At 33.1% G+C, this 14,384-nt stretch overlaps 1 protein-coding gene across 20 annotated transcripts in view; it reads left to right on the top strand.

The window, feature by feature from the left end:
- The window catches only part of KCNT2 (potassium sodium-activated channel subfamily T member 2), a 430,036-nt gene that overhangs the window by 201,327 nt on the left and 214,325 nt on the right, over nucleotides 1-14,384 (top strand). For all 20 annotated transcript variants that reach the window (XM_078355173.1, XM_078355170.1, XM_078355168.1 and 17 more), the window contains exon 8: nucleotides 2,550-2,644. In XM_078355173.1, the coding sequence (XP_078211299.1) occupies nucleotides 2,550-2,644 (95 nt within the window). The remainder of the gene's footprint in view (nucleotides 1-2,549; nucleotides 2,645-14,384) is intronic.

The raw sequence follows: 14,384 nt of genomic DNA, 5'->3' as shown, positions 1-14,384 counted from the left end.
ATGTTCACTATATGCTAAACAATGTGATGGGTGAGTGATTTAACTTCTCTGCTATTCTCTTCATCTGCAAAGAAAAGCACCTACATTACAAGTTTGCTGTGGTAATCAAATGAAAGTATATATACATATATACACAGTGTACATACATACATATGTGTAGTATGTGTATATAATATTTTATCTGGCATAACAGAGTAAGGGCTCAATATTATTAATTTTACTGCATTGAAAATTTTACTTATTTGGAGGCAAATTATGTTCCATTTAACTGGATTTTAAACAGACATTATGACTAAAGTTTTGGGCCAAAGGAATATTTGGATAACATTTTAGTATTCACAACCAGATGAATATTTCTAAACATTCATCAAGTAACCACTGGAGTCTTATGAAAGAACATGGCCTGTGAAATGAATTGCAGAAATAGTGGACCGTCTTTATTGCCCCAAAGAAATACTGTTTGACTAAATACAGATTGCCTAAATTGCTAATGAATAAAAACAAACCAGAAAAAATTAAACTTATTTGTTATTTTCTGTGTTATTAATTGTTGGTAAAAATAATTCAACCAAGACAGGATGCCTTAGACAAATATTGAGAGTAAAAAAGCCTGTTTTGCAATATTGAGTTAAGATTAATTTTGCATGTTATTTCCGTATCTCCTGTCACCAGATACCAGATTTTTATTTGCATCTTTGTTCATTAACACCTCTGCCCTAAGAAACTAAAGGATGAGAGAGGAAATTCTAATCAGTCAACTTAGTTATTTGTCTTCGTAACAGTTCTGGTTAAATGAGTGGTAGGCAAAGTGAGTGGTAACAAAGAATTTTTTGAAGTATTTTTTATTGGTGAAGTTAGTTATCTTGTGCCATACTGGTTTAAGACTAAGAGTTGTTTATTTATAAATGAAGATAAAATGGTACAAATTATAAAAATCCATCAATCCATTGCATAGACTAAACACTAGTAATAATTTATATCATTCTAATATTTTCCATGCAAAAATATGTACACATACCATACATGGAATGATATTGTCTGTTTGAATTTGTAATTGGAATATTTTGTCATATACTGGTATGTAGCGGACTAGTTCTTATGTTACTAAAAATTCTTCTTCAAATCGGTTTTAATGGATTTTGTCAAATTTATGTAGATGTCAATTTATGTAACAATTTTTGTATTACATATTTGGTTATTTTAACATTTTTGAACATTCATTATTTCATTTATTAAGCATCATAATTTTATAATAAAGATGAACATAAATATTGGTGCCCATATCATATGACTTTTATGTGGTTAGGTTTTAGAAATTATATTTTTGAGTAAATAATGAATTAATGCTTGAAATAGATAGGATATATTTCTGAGTTTTTACTTATATTACCAAATTGCCTTCTAGAAATTTATAATGAAGTACCAAGGGGTACTGTATGTGAGTGTTCATTTTTGCACTTTAAACACACTAAATATTATTTTTTACTGTTTGTCTACTGGAAAGATAAAAAGTACGGCATATCTTGAATTGACATCTGTTGTAGTGCTAAAGAAATTAAACTTAGGCCGGGCGCGGTGGCTCAAGCCTGTAATCCCAGCACTTTGGGAGGGTGAGGCAGGTGGATCATGAGGTCAAGAGCTCGAGACCATCTTGGTCAACAAGGTGAGACCCCGTCTCTACTAAAGATACAAAAAATTAGCTGGGCATGGTGGCGCGTGCCTGTAATCCCAGCTACTCGGGAGGCTGAGGCAGAATTGCCTGAAACCCAGGAGGCAAAGGTTGCGGTGAGCCGAGATTGCGCCATTGCACTCCAGCCTGGGTCACAAGAGCGAAACTCCACCTCACCAAAAAAAAAAAAAAAGAAAGAAATTAAACTTAGAAAAAATTTGTTCATTGGTTGTTTTATTTTTCTTTTCAAGATAAACTGCCTGGGCTAATTTATGTTAATTTTCCTGATAATGAGCTTTGTTTGTAGTTTCACTCATCTATTCCCTCTTCCTTGATTAGATATACTATTTTCTGATCTTTTGAAATTAGGATTTTTCCATCAGAGATAATGCTTAATATGTAGAGGTTTAGGGAAGTAAGTGCAACACCTGTTCAGATGTCTGTAAAGCAAGTAAACTGAAATGTAGTGCTGTGGTAGTCTTCTTGTAGCAATATCTTTGTACTATGCAAGCTTTAGTAAGTTACATCTAGATCACGGTGGCGCGTGCCTGTAATCCCAGCTACTCAGGAGGCTGAGGCAGGAGAATTGCCTGAACCCAGGAGGCAGAGGTTGCAGTGAGCCGAGATCGCGCCATTGCACTCCAGCCTGGGTAACGAGAGCGATACTCTGTCTCAAAAAAAAAAGAAAAAAAAAAAGTCACATTTAGATCTAGGCAAAAATGGAAATATGCTTATATTTGTATTTGAAATACATATATTGATTACATGTATGTATATGTACAGGACAGTTGACATGAAATGTGTATAATATATGTAATGAAACTCATGATATTTAGCATTTGTCTAAATTTAAAAAAATTCTTTTTCTGTATTATTTTAGAATGATCTACACAGAGCCATTCAGCGTACACAGTCTGCAATGTTTAATCAAGTTTTGATTTTAATATCTACATTACTATGCCTTATCTTCACCTGGTAAGATTGTACATATCAGCATTTGTGTTATGCTTTATTTAATTTTAGTTTTTAAAGGAAATCTTATTATAAGCCACTTTTATTAATAGCTGTCAATAAATAAATAAATATTCACCAAAAAAAATATAACGGATCACCTACAGAAGTAGAAGTAACTCTTTCTTCAGTCTTACAAAATAAGAACGCACATACATCATTTGCTATTGATATATACTGCAACTCTGACATTTTACCAACTGCTATAAACAGCCAAACTATGAGAATTTGTATTGCATGTCATAGTTGTCAAACAAGATTTTTTCCTACAAGCTACTGAAATAGAAGTGCCCTCATCTCAGTTTGTTCTTCAAGGCAGAAACATGGTTGAGAAAAGTATCCTCACCAATCGCACCAATCACTGCTTCTGCCTCTGCCTTTTCTGCATGATTTTTAGTGTGCAATCAGGCAGAAAGCCAGGGAAGATTTATGAACAGTGCAAGGCAAGACCTGGCATTTCATTATAAAAACATATTAAAATATGCTTTATTATAAAAACAGTTATTTCCCTTTTTGAAAGGTCACACTTTGATAATTATAGTATAATCTAATGTGAAATGCGAAGGTCACACTTTGACAGTTATAGTATAATCCAGCGTGAAATGTGACACTGCACATATGGATTCATGCAGATCCTTAATGAGAGGAAAAATGTGAACATCAAAAAACAGAGTAGAGTAATATGTTTGTGTTTCAGGAATCTTAGATATGTGTAATTGTGCTGTGACCCTGATCTGACCCTATTGAGAAAGGAAAAAAGCAAGGTAGGAAGTACTAGAAAAGGAAAAATGCACACATATGCTAGTACAACTGAGCTAGGTATAAATATAGCTATGCACGTACGCGTGTAAATATAGATGTATTGGTATGGCAAGGTTTTGCATAATAGGATGTGGTTAATAACTATGAAATGGTTTTCAAATAATAACTATAATGGTTTTCAAGTTTATTGCATACTTTTAAATTTAAAACAGTAGACCTATTTTAGCATATTTAATGCCTTTACATAGAAAATAGCCTCTAAAATTGATATAACCATCTTATCTTCTAGTATCTTTTTACCTTTCACAAACTGTCTTTATGATTCACCTAGTAAATACCTAACTCCATTAATAGGAAACATTAATTGTAATTATTTCCCTTCTGAAATCACTAAAAATTCTTAATTTCAATATAATATTATTTGGGCAACTTAGGAGTTTTCTCATCTAACTTAAGGGAAAGTACTTAAAATTTTTTTTAAATTATGCATGTATTACATGCATATGGTAATTTTCCAATTGTTGGAAAATTACAAATACTAAAATGAATGATTACTAAATATAATGTTGGGGTCTCTTAAAGTAAATTTGGTCAAAGGATAATTGAGACGTTAATGTGAAAAAGAGGACATGTTATTTTTTCTTGATGACATATAGCAGTACTTTGGTTCTGGTGGTATTTTCATCACAATTAATCTTTACCTGTAGTGGGCTTTCTATGTGCTCCTACTTTCTGCCTGGTACTCATATTTTTCGGGTAGATTTTATTTTCAGAGGTGTGGCACCTAGACAAATTGTGCCATTTTCTTATGCCAAAGGATTCAGCATTGCTAGAGAAAGGGTTTTTCATTATCTATATGAAATTTCCATTATGTAATGTATTCATTATTGAAATTATTTCTATTTCATTGTTTTATCTGCTATAATAATTGTTGTTTTTGTTGTTTTGTGTGTGTGTGTGTGTGTGTGTTTCTGTTTTAAATAATTGAGTCGTGGTTTTGAGATGTTATCTAATATTATAACTGTCACCAGTATGTGGATGTCTCTTAATGTGCAGTAATTACATAAAATTAACTACATACAATTTTATTGTTTTTAATCTCATATATATTAATATGTTCTTAAATTATAACTCAAATGGATAAAACGGAAGTTTGATTTCTTTTTGTATTCTACTCCGAATTACAAGCAAACTGTCTTCATAACTGATGAATCATCATCATAAGATCGAATAAGTATTACTCAAGTTCAACATCAAAAGTATAATTACAAAGAAACATATAAACAATGTTATATATTGGTTATATCTTAGTCATAGTATGTCCTGCAGGCTGTTTTAATAAAGTGTTACATCATATACAATGTAAAATACAAATATACACAAAAATATAGCGACTTAAATAAAAATGTCTAGGCTGTCTGTCTAAGACTGCTTCACTAGCTTGATACATCTGGGGAATAGTTTTCCTTATATCTTGTTTTCTCCCATTTTTAAACCATAGTATCTATCTTGTGGTTCAAGATGGCTGCCCTGTTCTTGCCAATATATCCTAAGTCCAGCCTGTAGGAAGGAAAATAAGACACAACTTATATATTAGGCTAGAATTTTGCTATATATCCACATATGGCTGAAAGGGGACCTGCAAAAATGTTGTCTAGCTAGGTAGTAGTATATCCAGCTGAATATTGTACTATCACACAAAAAAATGAAAACAAACAAACCAGAGACTGGAATAAAAAGAAGTCTCTTGGTAGTAAGTGATAAAAGTTCGTATGTACATTAGTTGTTTAAAACTTAGGGTTATCCTAGCTTAGAGCCCTTGGACAACTTTTTTACACATCGTTAAATGAGGATATTAATCACTCTATAAGGTTGTTTTAAAATGAGGATCAAATTAGATACATCAAGTGTCAAGCGAAGGGCATGGCATATAATGTGAACACTCCAAAAGTTTTAGTTTTTTTCCCATTTCAAATGCTTTCTTTATAAAGGATGATTAAATTCTCATGTGAGTTCACAAAAACTAAATTACTTAAAAATATCTAAGCATAGTCCCTATTAATAAAACTATAAGACTGGACCACTATGCCTAAAAACATTTTAACAGGAAGTATAAGAAAACTACTTTCATCACTATTTTCAAGTTTTCAGCATTTCCTACATAATTCTAATACTTGTGCCTCTTATTTCTCCACTAAGTTAAAGATAATGGTAGTAGCATTGCTCTTTTGGTACATTTAATGCTTTCAATGACACACAGCATCACAACATGTCCCTGGCTCCAGTTTTACTTCATTTAGGGTACTTTTAAAATTTGATCTTAGTATGACAGGTAAAAACTAGGGGCATGGTAAATAGGGGAATAATTTTAGGCCACAGACAGGGAAGTAACTGTTCTGTAAAGACAAAAGTAAACCAATTTTTGGATTATTGAGAAATATTTTACTTATGAATAATTCCATCATTTTTTGTTACCTCTTTCTTAATATTGAGCAACATGACGTATCAGAAATTAACATTGCCAAATCCGAACTTTTAAAATGTACATTGTGGTTTGAGCCTGGAAGATTTGGATAAATTGGCTATGTTGTTCAAGAATTTCACAGTCTTAAAATCACCTGTTTTAGAAAGCTGTTACATGGTTTAAAAAAAAATCTTCTCTTCATCATTACAAAGAACTATCATTCGCATCTGTCTGCAGGAGACACATGCTTAGTGCCAAACTGGAATAAAAATTAAGCTGCTGTGCTGACCCACTCTCTATGGGAAATGTGATCAGAATTGTTTTTTTCTGTCATTGTAATGGAATTGGACTAATCTGTCCACACATTGGCAGTGTACCCCTCTTCATCAATAATGCACACTTCCAAGACAGCTGGGAATTGTGATTCATTCTGCGTCTCTAAAACAAAGCAGAGTAAACTGGAACATCCGGGAATTAAGTGCATGACTTTAGCTTAATTATCAACATATTCTAACCAATAATAAGCACTATAATTTGCAATGAATTTGGTGTTTCTAATTTTACACAGATAGATTTATTTTGCAACTACTTTACTTCAAACTTTAATTTTATTTGAATTAATGTGTTATATATTTTCATACTATTTCATAGGAATATAACAAAAGTAACTATATTATGTTAATTGGTTTTCTGTCTTAGTTCAATGTTATAATTTCCTATTTAATATAATAATAATTGAATCAATTCACCTTCCAGTCTTATTTCAAGAAAAACTAAATTTATTTATTGTTTAAAAATATGATCATGTTAATCATGATTAACATGCTTAATTCAAAAGTACTTGAAATATTTCTATGCATTGATTAAAACCTACTTAAAAACTAGTTGCTTAAGTTCTTGAACTTTATTTACTGGCTGAAGTCTTAAGGCAAATAGCTACTTGGGAAGTGAACAGTGAGAAGATAAGTATTGAAGTATTACAACGTGGTCTAATGGTGTTAATTGCCACTCTCATGATCTTTGATTCCAAGCTGTTTGTTTTTTTCACATTAGTTTTCTTACATTATAAATGAATTACTGAAAGTGCATTTGTCTAAAGATTTGGCAGTTGACTAACAACTTTCTTCCTTATTCTTTCTGCTATGGTTTAAATTTTCATAATGGCTATGTATAATTTTTGAAAACAAACAGGACAAAGTCACAAAAAGCAAGAAATGCAGAAGGAGGCAATAAAATTTAACACAAAATGCAAAATACAATTCTATGTCTCATTTAATATAATCGGTCTAATTAATTTACTACATATTCAAATGAGTGTCGTATTAAGTTCTACTTCCCCACTTTCTCCTTCTCATCATTCAAGTATTAACTTTCAGATAATAGCTTCTCTATGACACTTTCTTGAAGTCTATCTAACTTATGGGAGATGCTCAAGCTCTTTGCTTCTTCAGGATTCTAAAAACTGTGAAATACATAATGGTTCTTTAATTATCAATGTTTCTTCTAGACTTTTATAATTCATAAGAGCAAAGGCTCAATATGCCTTTCTTACCATTTCTTTCTTACCATTTCATGCCCAGCATCTCTTGTGGTAGTTTGAAAATACTAGATGCTTAACCAATATTTGCAATTGATAGAAAATAACATTCTGGAATAACAATACTCTGTTGAGCATTGCAAACCATATATTTTAAGAATATTATTTTAAAACTTATTTTCAGTTAAGTTTTGTGTGAGGTCATAGGAAGGACTCTTCTCAGTTATAAACCAGACTGTAAGTCTGTGAAAATGGTGTTTTAGAATCATTCCTTCTGACAAAAAGATATAACTGAGTAGTAAAACTTTTGCAACTTTTTAATTTAAAAAATACCCTTGGATATAATTTTTATAAATTATACACACATAGCTTATAAAAATGATAACTCAAATTCTGGCTAATTTTATCTCCATATAACCCCCAAATGTTCACCTTGAAATTTTCCTCTTCTTAGCTTTTAATTTTAGAATTTGTGAGAACAGAACAATATAATAAAATTACTGAAACTGTTGGAGAGCAAATGGGCTTGCTGCCTGATACACAGAGAAGCCAGTAACTAACGGTGGTGCTGGCTTTTGAGAAAAGAAAGGCTTTATTGCAAAATTGGCCATCAAAGAGACAAATCAGGCTCAAATCAGTTTCCCTGATTTGAGGCCTGGAGCAAGTTTTAAGGGGTCAGAGGGTAAGAGAAAGGATTTAGGAATGTTGCTTGACAGGGTTTGATTAGAGGGCTTCAAATGTGGCCATTTAGAGTAAGCTATGTTGAGGCAAATTTTAGCCCTCCATCTACCAGGCCAAGGAATCCCTCACTTCTGCAAGTTTTCAGCATTCAGATTCTAATTCTGTCCTGTCTTCTGGTTCCAGATGTTAGAGGTCAAAGCTTTTTCTATTGCACATGTCCTGACTATATGACTTACGATTTTTGGCTCTGTTATACCTAAAAGGTAACTTGACTTTTTTTTTTTTTTTAATCAACAGAGCAGGTCCAGTTTGAGCTGGTTCCTTGGTTACAGAACTTTCAACTGTATGGAGCATAAAAACAAATTGGTTAAATGGGCAGAGCATTTTCATAAGTAGCATCATGTATTTCTGTTTCCATTATTGTTTAGGCTTTTAAACTTCTTTTTCTATTTCTTTCTTTGATTTTTTTTTCTTGAAATTTTATTTTTACTTTCATCTGATCTGAATCCTGATCCTCTCCTGAAAATCTGTTAAACTTTCATTATTTTGAAATAAAGAAAATGCACGTTTGTGCAGTAGGGCATGGTCAGCTTACATAAATTATTAAATGGCAAAGTATATTGACCTCAAATGTATGGCTAATGACATGATTCACGATTTTTTTTTTTTTTTTTGCATAGATGCAAAGACAGTGGCCAGGAGAATGAGATATTTCTTTTAACAAGAGAAAAACTGGTTTTATCATTATCTTAAAAAAAAATCCCCTAGAAAATGTAAAATCTCAACATCTCAAATGATCTTAGGTTTCATGGACTATTAGATATTAGGTATACAATCTACAGGAAAGAAAAATGATTATTTGGGACAATTTAATTGGCATTCACTCAATAAATACCAAAGTGCAAGTTGTGGGCTGATTTGAATGCTAATGTCTGAATTACATGCATGAAATGAAAGTGTTAGATGCTTTCAGCCCAGAATGCCATTGCTAATTAAGTTTTTCCAGTAACTGTGCACAGCAATAGGCCTCATAGGAAATATATGGATATTTAACATTATTTATTCCTGCCATGTGACTTTTTTTCTCTGAAAACATTTTGTTGTACAAATGGACATTTACCAGGTGGTAAAAAAAAGTTTACAGTCTCAATATTTCCTTTCATTCAACTGAAAGTTTTCCTTATAAACCATGTAAAAGCTTGAGAAATTTACATTAGCGAATGTAGAGTTAACATTTTAAAAGAAGCACGTTTTAAGAAGCACAGAATAAAAAATTTGCAATTAATGTGCCTTTGTAATTATATACACGGCCTATTTAAGTAAGCAAATCAAGTATGATTTTTAGGTGTTTTGAGAGGGTAACGTAAGAGTTGATATTTAACTTTCTAATTAAATTCTGTTTTAGAATTATGTAACAAAATTATTTCGTATGGGTTTGTGTCAAAGATAACACTTCAGAATGTTTTGTAAAGACGCAACAGCCACAGAGGATTCTTTTTTTTGTGTGTGTGTGACGGAGTTTCGCTCTTGTTATCCAGGCTGGAGTGCAATGGCGCGATCTTGGCTCACCACAACCTCCGCCTCCTGGGTTCAGGCAATTCTCCTGCCTCAGCCTCCTGAGCAGCTGGGATTACAGGCACGCGCCACCGTGCCCGGCTAAGTTTTTGTATTTTTAGTAGAGACGGGGTTTCACCATGTTGACCAGGATGGTCTCGATCTCTTGACCTCATGATTCACCCGCCTCGGCCTCCCAAAGTGCTGGGATTACAGGCATGAGCCACTGCGCCCGGCCCACAGAGTATTTTTAACTCAGATCCAACATCCTTCATAAGATTATCTTGAAATATTTTTTTAAATGCATTTTTCTAAAATAAATACTCATTCCAATATTGAAGACTGACAAATTATAGTTTATTTAAATTCTTTTACATTTGGGATATATTCTTACCTAATATAATTTTAGTTTTTACGTTACTTTCTGGTTTTTAATATTGCTTTTTAATGAAGCAGTCACCCATTCAGGAATGAGACTATTATACACCTATATATTTATTTTGTATATATTAACAAAATTATATATGACATTGTAATAGCTAAGTTTGCAGGTTGGGGCTGAGATGGAATGTAAAATTGTAAGTCACATTCTAGGTATTTTTAGTCTCATGCATTATCTGCACTGGGAGCTTTGCCTTTAAAAACCTAAATGTTCCTATTCCCAGAGCCTTATCTTCTAATTCTGGTTCTTATCACTGCAAAAAGCTCAAATCTGTCATTGTGAATGGTGCGTTTTGAGGCCAAGTCTTACCCTGGGAGGTCTGTCACCTGTACTCTCAAGTAGCAATTGAGTCAAATCTCTTCTGGGTCAGGACAGGCTATTCACTAAGTTAGCTGCTTACTCCTCTAATGAAAGATGCGTTAAGAAGCCTTGACTAAAAATAGATAGCTTAAAGATCAATAATCAATAGTCGCCATTCAGGTTTAGTTTGTGTTGAACCTTTTCCATTTACCAAGTACATGGCATCTAGGTTGTTCTTAATACATTTACCTTATTTTTTGTCACTTATTAACTTCCTTAATTACCCTCTTAATGATAATTGTTGTCACACCAGAGTGACTGCAGAGAGTTGCTTTTTTTTTTAGCAAACCTTAAGATGTGCTTGCCATCTGGAAAAATGGTAAAAATAACAAACTCTGGAACCATGCAGTCCAGGGCTCATATTATGCCTTCTTCATTAATCAATTTAGTAAGTATAACTTCATATCATTTAACTGCTCTAAGTTCAGTTTGCTATCCATAACATGTAGATAATAATACTGTGTAGAATTGTTGTGAAAATATTGAGTTAATATATAAATAGTAAGTAATAGAGAACACAATTCATTATATGAACCAAAAAATTATTATTATTATTTAATTGTTAGTTTGAGAATAGTGTTTTTTGTGGAGAGGAGGTTATGCGGGCATGAAAATGGACTCCACTGTTATTTTCTAAATTGTCTACTCCTTTTTATTCAGTTTTATATTTAGACAGTCTTGAGAAAGTACATAATAATGTGTGTTGAATAAATAATGAATACAAAATTTGGGAGTGAGAAATTATTTTGTTTGGAAAATAGTTCACTTTTTGATTGGGATATCAGTTGAGAAATATATTGTTTTTACTGGAAAATAGAAAGAATTCCTCTCAGGAAACTTGTACCAATCATTGTACATTTATGCATTAACATCCACATTCATACACTAATATGTATTCCTTGGTTTAACTGTGTCATGCCAACTGTCTCGAGGGTTTTTAGGTAATTTTTCTGTAAAATATTTCTGATATGCCTGTGTAGTTCATTGATGTCTTTTATATATCGATTCTAATTATGCTTATAGAGATGAACATTTTTAGTACATGATCTTAAGACTCCTAAGATGTCTTGGGAAAATCATGTATGACACTAGTGTATGAACAAAGTCAAAATGGACCACAGAGAATGCATAATTTAATTGCATCTATTACTTTTTTCCCCTGTTCATAAATGACCAGGAAACACAAGGGGTCATAAATAAGAACTTAAAACTTAGAAATTGTTAAGGGTACTTTGACATCTAAAAATGGGAAGACAAAATCTGGAAGTTGTCAACAAAGGTATGTTTTGTTAATCAGTGTAAGAAGACATATGTCGAAGTAAAATACAACGGTAGCACAAAAGACAGGATGGAGAAAATAGAATTATATTACTTTAATTTTTTATACTATACATAAAATTTTAAGTCCTGGAAGCAATCATTACAAATGCAATAAAATAAAATAAAACAAAACAAAGAGACTTTGTCAGTAAACCAATAATGGAAAGAAAATGGATCTTTAAACATACTTAATTCATAAAAAATGGAGTGCCCTACTTAAAGTGTAGTACCAAAAAAAAAAAAAAAAAAAAAAAAAAGACCTGGCAAAGTGCAAGAAAGACTCTAGGAGGAAGTCTTCTTAACAAATCCTTTTCTTCCTCCACTCCCAATGCCAACTTCTACCTGTTCATGCCTCCCAAGGCAGGCAAGAAAAGTGCCAAAAAAGAAGCTGTTGGGTTTTTTTCTGCCATTTGGGAAACTGGAGAGCCTGAGACTAGAATAAAGGCACCTGAGTGGAGACTGAAGGAATCAGAAGCAGAGAATTATTTAAACCTGGAGATCCAGTATAGGTGGACATCTGCTGGGGTGCATCTTACCAATTCCCTGGCCTCCAGAGAGTTAACTAAACTCTAAAGTGTTTAATGAACTAAAGAGCTTGCTGAGGCCTCTCCACCTACTGAGAGTGGGAAATTTGAGAACAGAATCAGAAAGTTTTCTTGCTGATGCCTCGCCAGGGTCTCACAGCCAGTGTACTGCTGGCCCCCAGGAGCAAAGACATCTCTGCTTTCCTGAGAATTGCCATCACTTGCTCACCAAGTAGATAAAAGAAAATAATCATCTAAGAGAGCCAGTAATCAAGGAAGGGGAAAGCAATAATCTAGATAGGTCTCTAATGAAATAAACTTGGTCATAGAAATAGAACACATTAGGGAATGGACTTGGAGGATATATCTGGAATACCTAATCAATAGTATAGATGTTCACAAGAGAAAAAAAACAAAAGATAGAGGAAAGATAATAAGCAAATAGTAGGAAAAAAAGGTATGCTGTTTTGAGGAAAGATGTGAGTCTGGAGATTAAAATATTAGAAAAAAGCAACCATCTCAGCATATAGTGCTAGAATTACTTCACTCCAAAGACAAAGAGAAACTTTTTGAAGCCTTCTGTAGGAATGAAAGATTATTGACCCATTTACTTATAAATTATGTACTGTCTATTTACAAAAGGTAGGCAGATTGGCCTTCAGAGATGTTCATGTTATAATCCCTGTAACTTGTGAGATGTTACATTAGATGGTGAAAGGAACTTTGAAGATCTAATTCGGGTTACAGACATTAAGGAGATTATCTTGGGTTATCCAGATGAACCTGGTCGAAGGTCATATGAGTCCTTACAAGAAGAAAACTCTAGGGCTGGATTCAAATAGATGCATTACAAGAGAGATGAGGCAGAAGGGAAAGAGAGATTTGAAGTATGGGAAGGACTCAATCAGCCATTTCCAGGTTGATGCTGAAGAAGACTACATGCCAGGGAATGTAGGAGTCTGCTACAAGTTGAAATCGACTCCTGGTCAGGAGCCAGGGAGGAAATAGTACTTTAGTCCAGCAGTCACATAGAACTGAACTGCCCAGAACATGAATGGACTTAGAAACAGATTCTCCCCTAGAGTTCTAGTAGTGCGCCTGGGCTGGTCAACACCTTGATTTCTGCCTTGGGAAACTCATAGAAGAGAAACCAGCTGAGCCTGCCTGGACTTCTTGCCTCTAGAATTGGGAGAAAATAAATTTGTGATATTGTAAATGCTGTTTATGGTAAATTTTTTAAATGTTATTTGTGGTATTTTTATTTTTATTTTTTACTACAGCAATCAAAAACTAGTACAGTTTTTATGGAAATTCAACCCAGCAATTCCATTACTGAATATATACTCAAAGGAAAATAAATGATTCTACAAAATGGGCACAGATGAGTGCCCACCTGTGGTAGATTGGATAAAGAAAATGTACATATACCCCATGAAATACTACACAGTCATAGAAAAGAATGAGGTTGTGTCTTTTACAGCAACATGGATGCAGCTGGAGGCCCTCATCCTAAGTGAATTAATGTGGGAACAGGAAACCAAATACTGCATGTTCTCAATTATAAGTGGTAGGTAAACACTGAATACATACAGATGGCAGCAATAGACACTGGGGGCAAGGGCTGAAAAACTACCTATTAGGTACTGTGCTCACTATATGGATGATGGGATCATTTGTACCCCAAACCTTAGTTTCATGCAACAAATATATTGATGTAACGAATCTGCACATGTACCCTCAGAATCTAAAATAAAAGTTGAAATTATATAAAAAATAAAATTAATACATTTGCAACAACCATTACATCAGCTATACTGAAATTCCGAGATTGTTGAAAAATATGTCTAGACATCAGAGAGAAAAGCCTAAAATCGAGAATCCCATACCCACTCCTCTAGGTGTAAGAAAATTATTTCAGGAAATGTAAGGATTAAAAGAATGCACATTCCATCTGAGAAAATGCTCAGGGAAGAATAATAAAAAAATTGAATGATGACAAAATAGGAAATTGTTAATTATGCAGTGCATTTGTTTAATCAACATTTATTGAGAAACTAATA

Source organism: Callithrix jacchus, chromosome 18 (genome assembly GCF_049354715.1).
Source record: "Callithrix jacchus isolate 240 chromosome 18, calJac240_pri, whole genome shotgun sequence".
NCBI classification, from domain to species: domain Eukaryota; kingdom Metazoa; phylum Chordata; class Mammalia; order Primates; family Cebidae; genus Callithrix; species Callithrix jacchus.
This window is presented reverse-complemented; position numbering and strand designations above follow the sequence as displayed.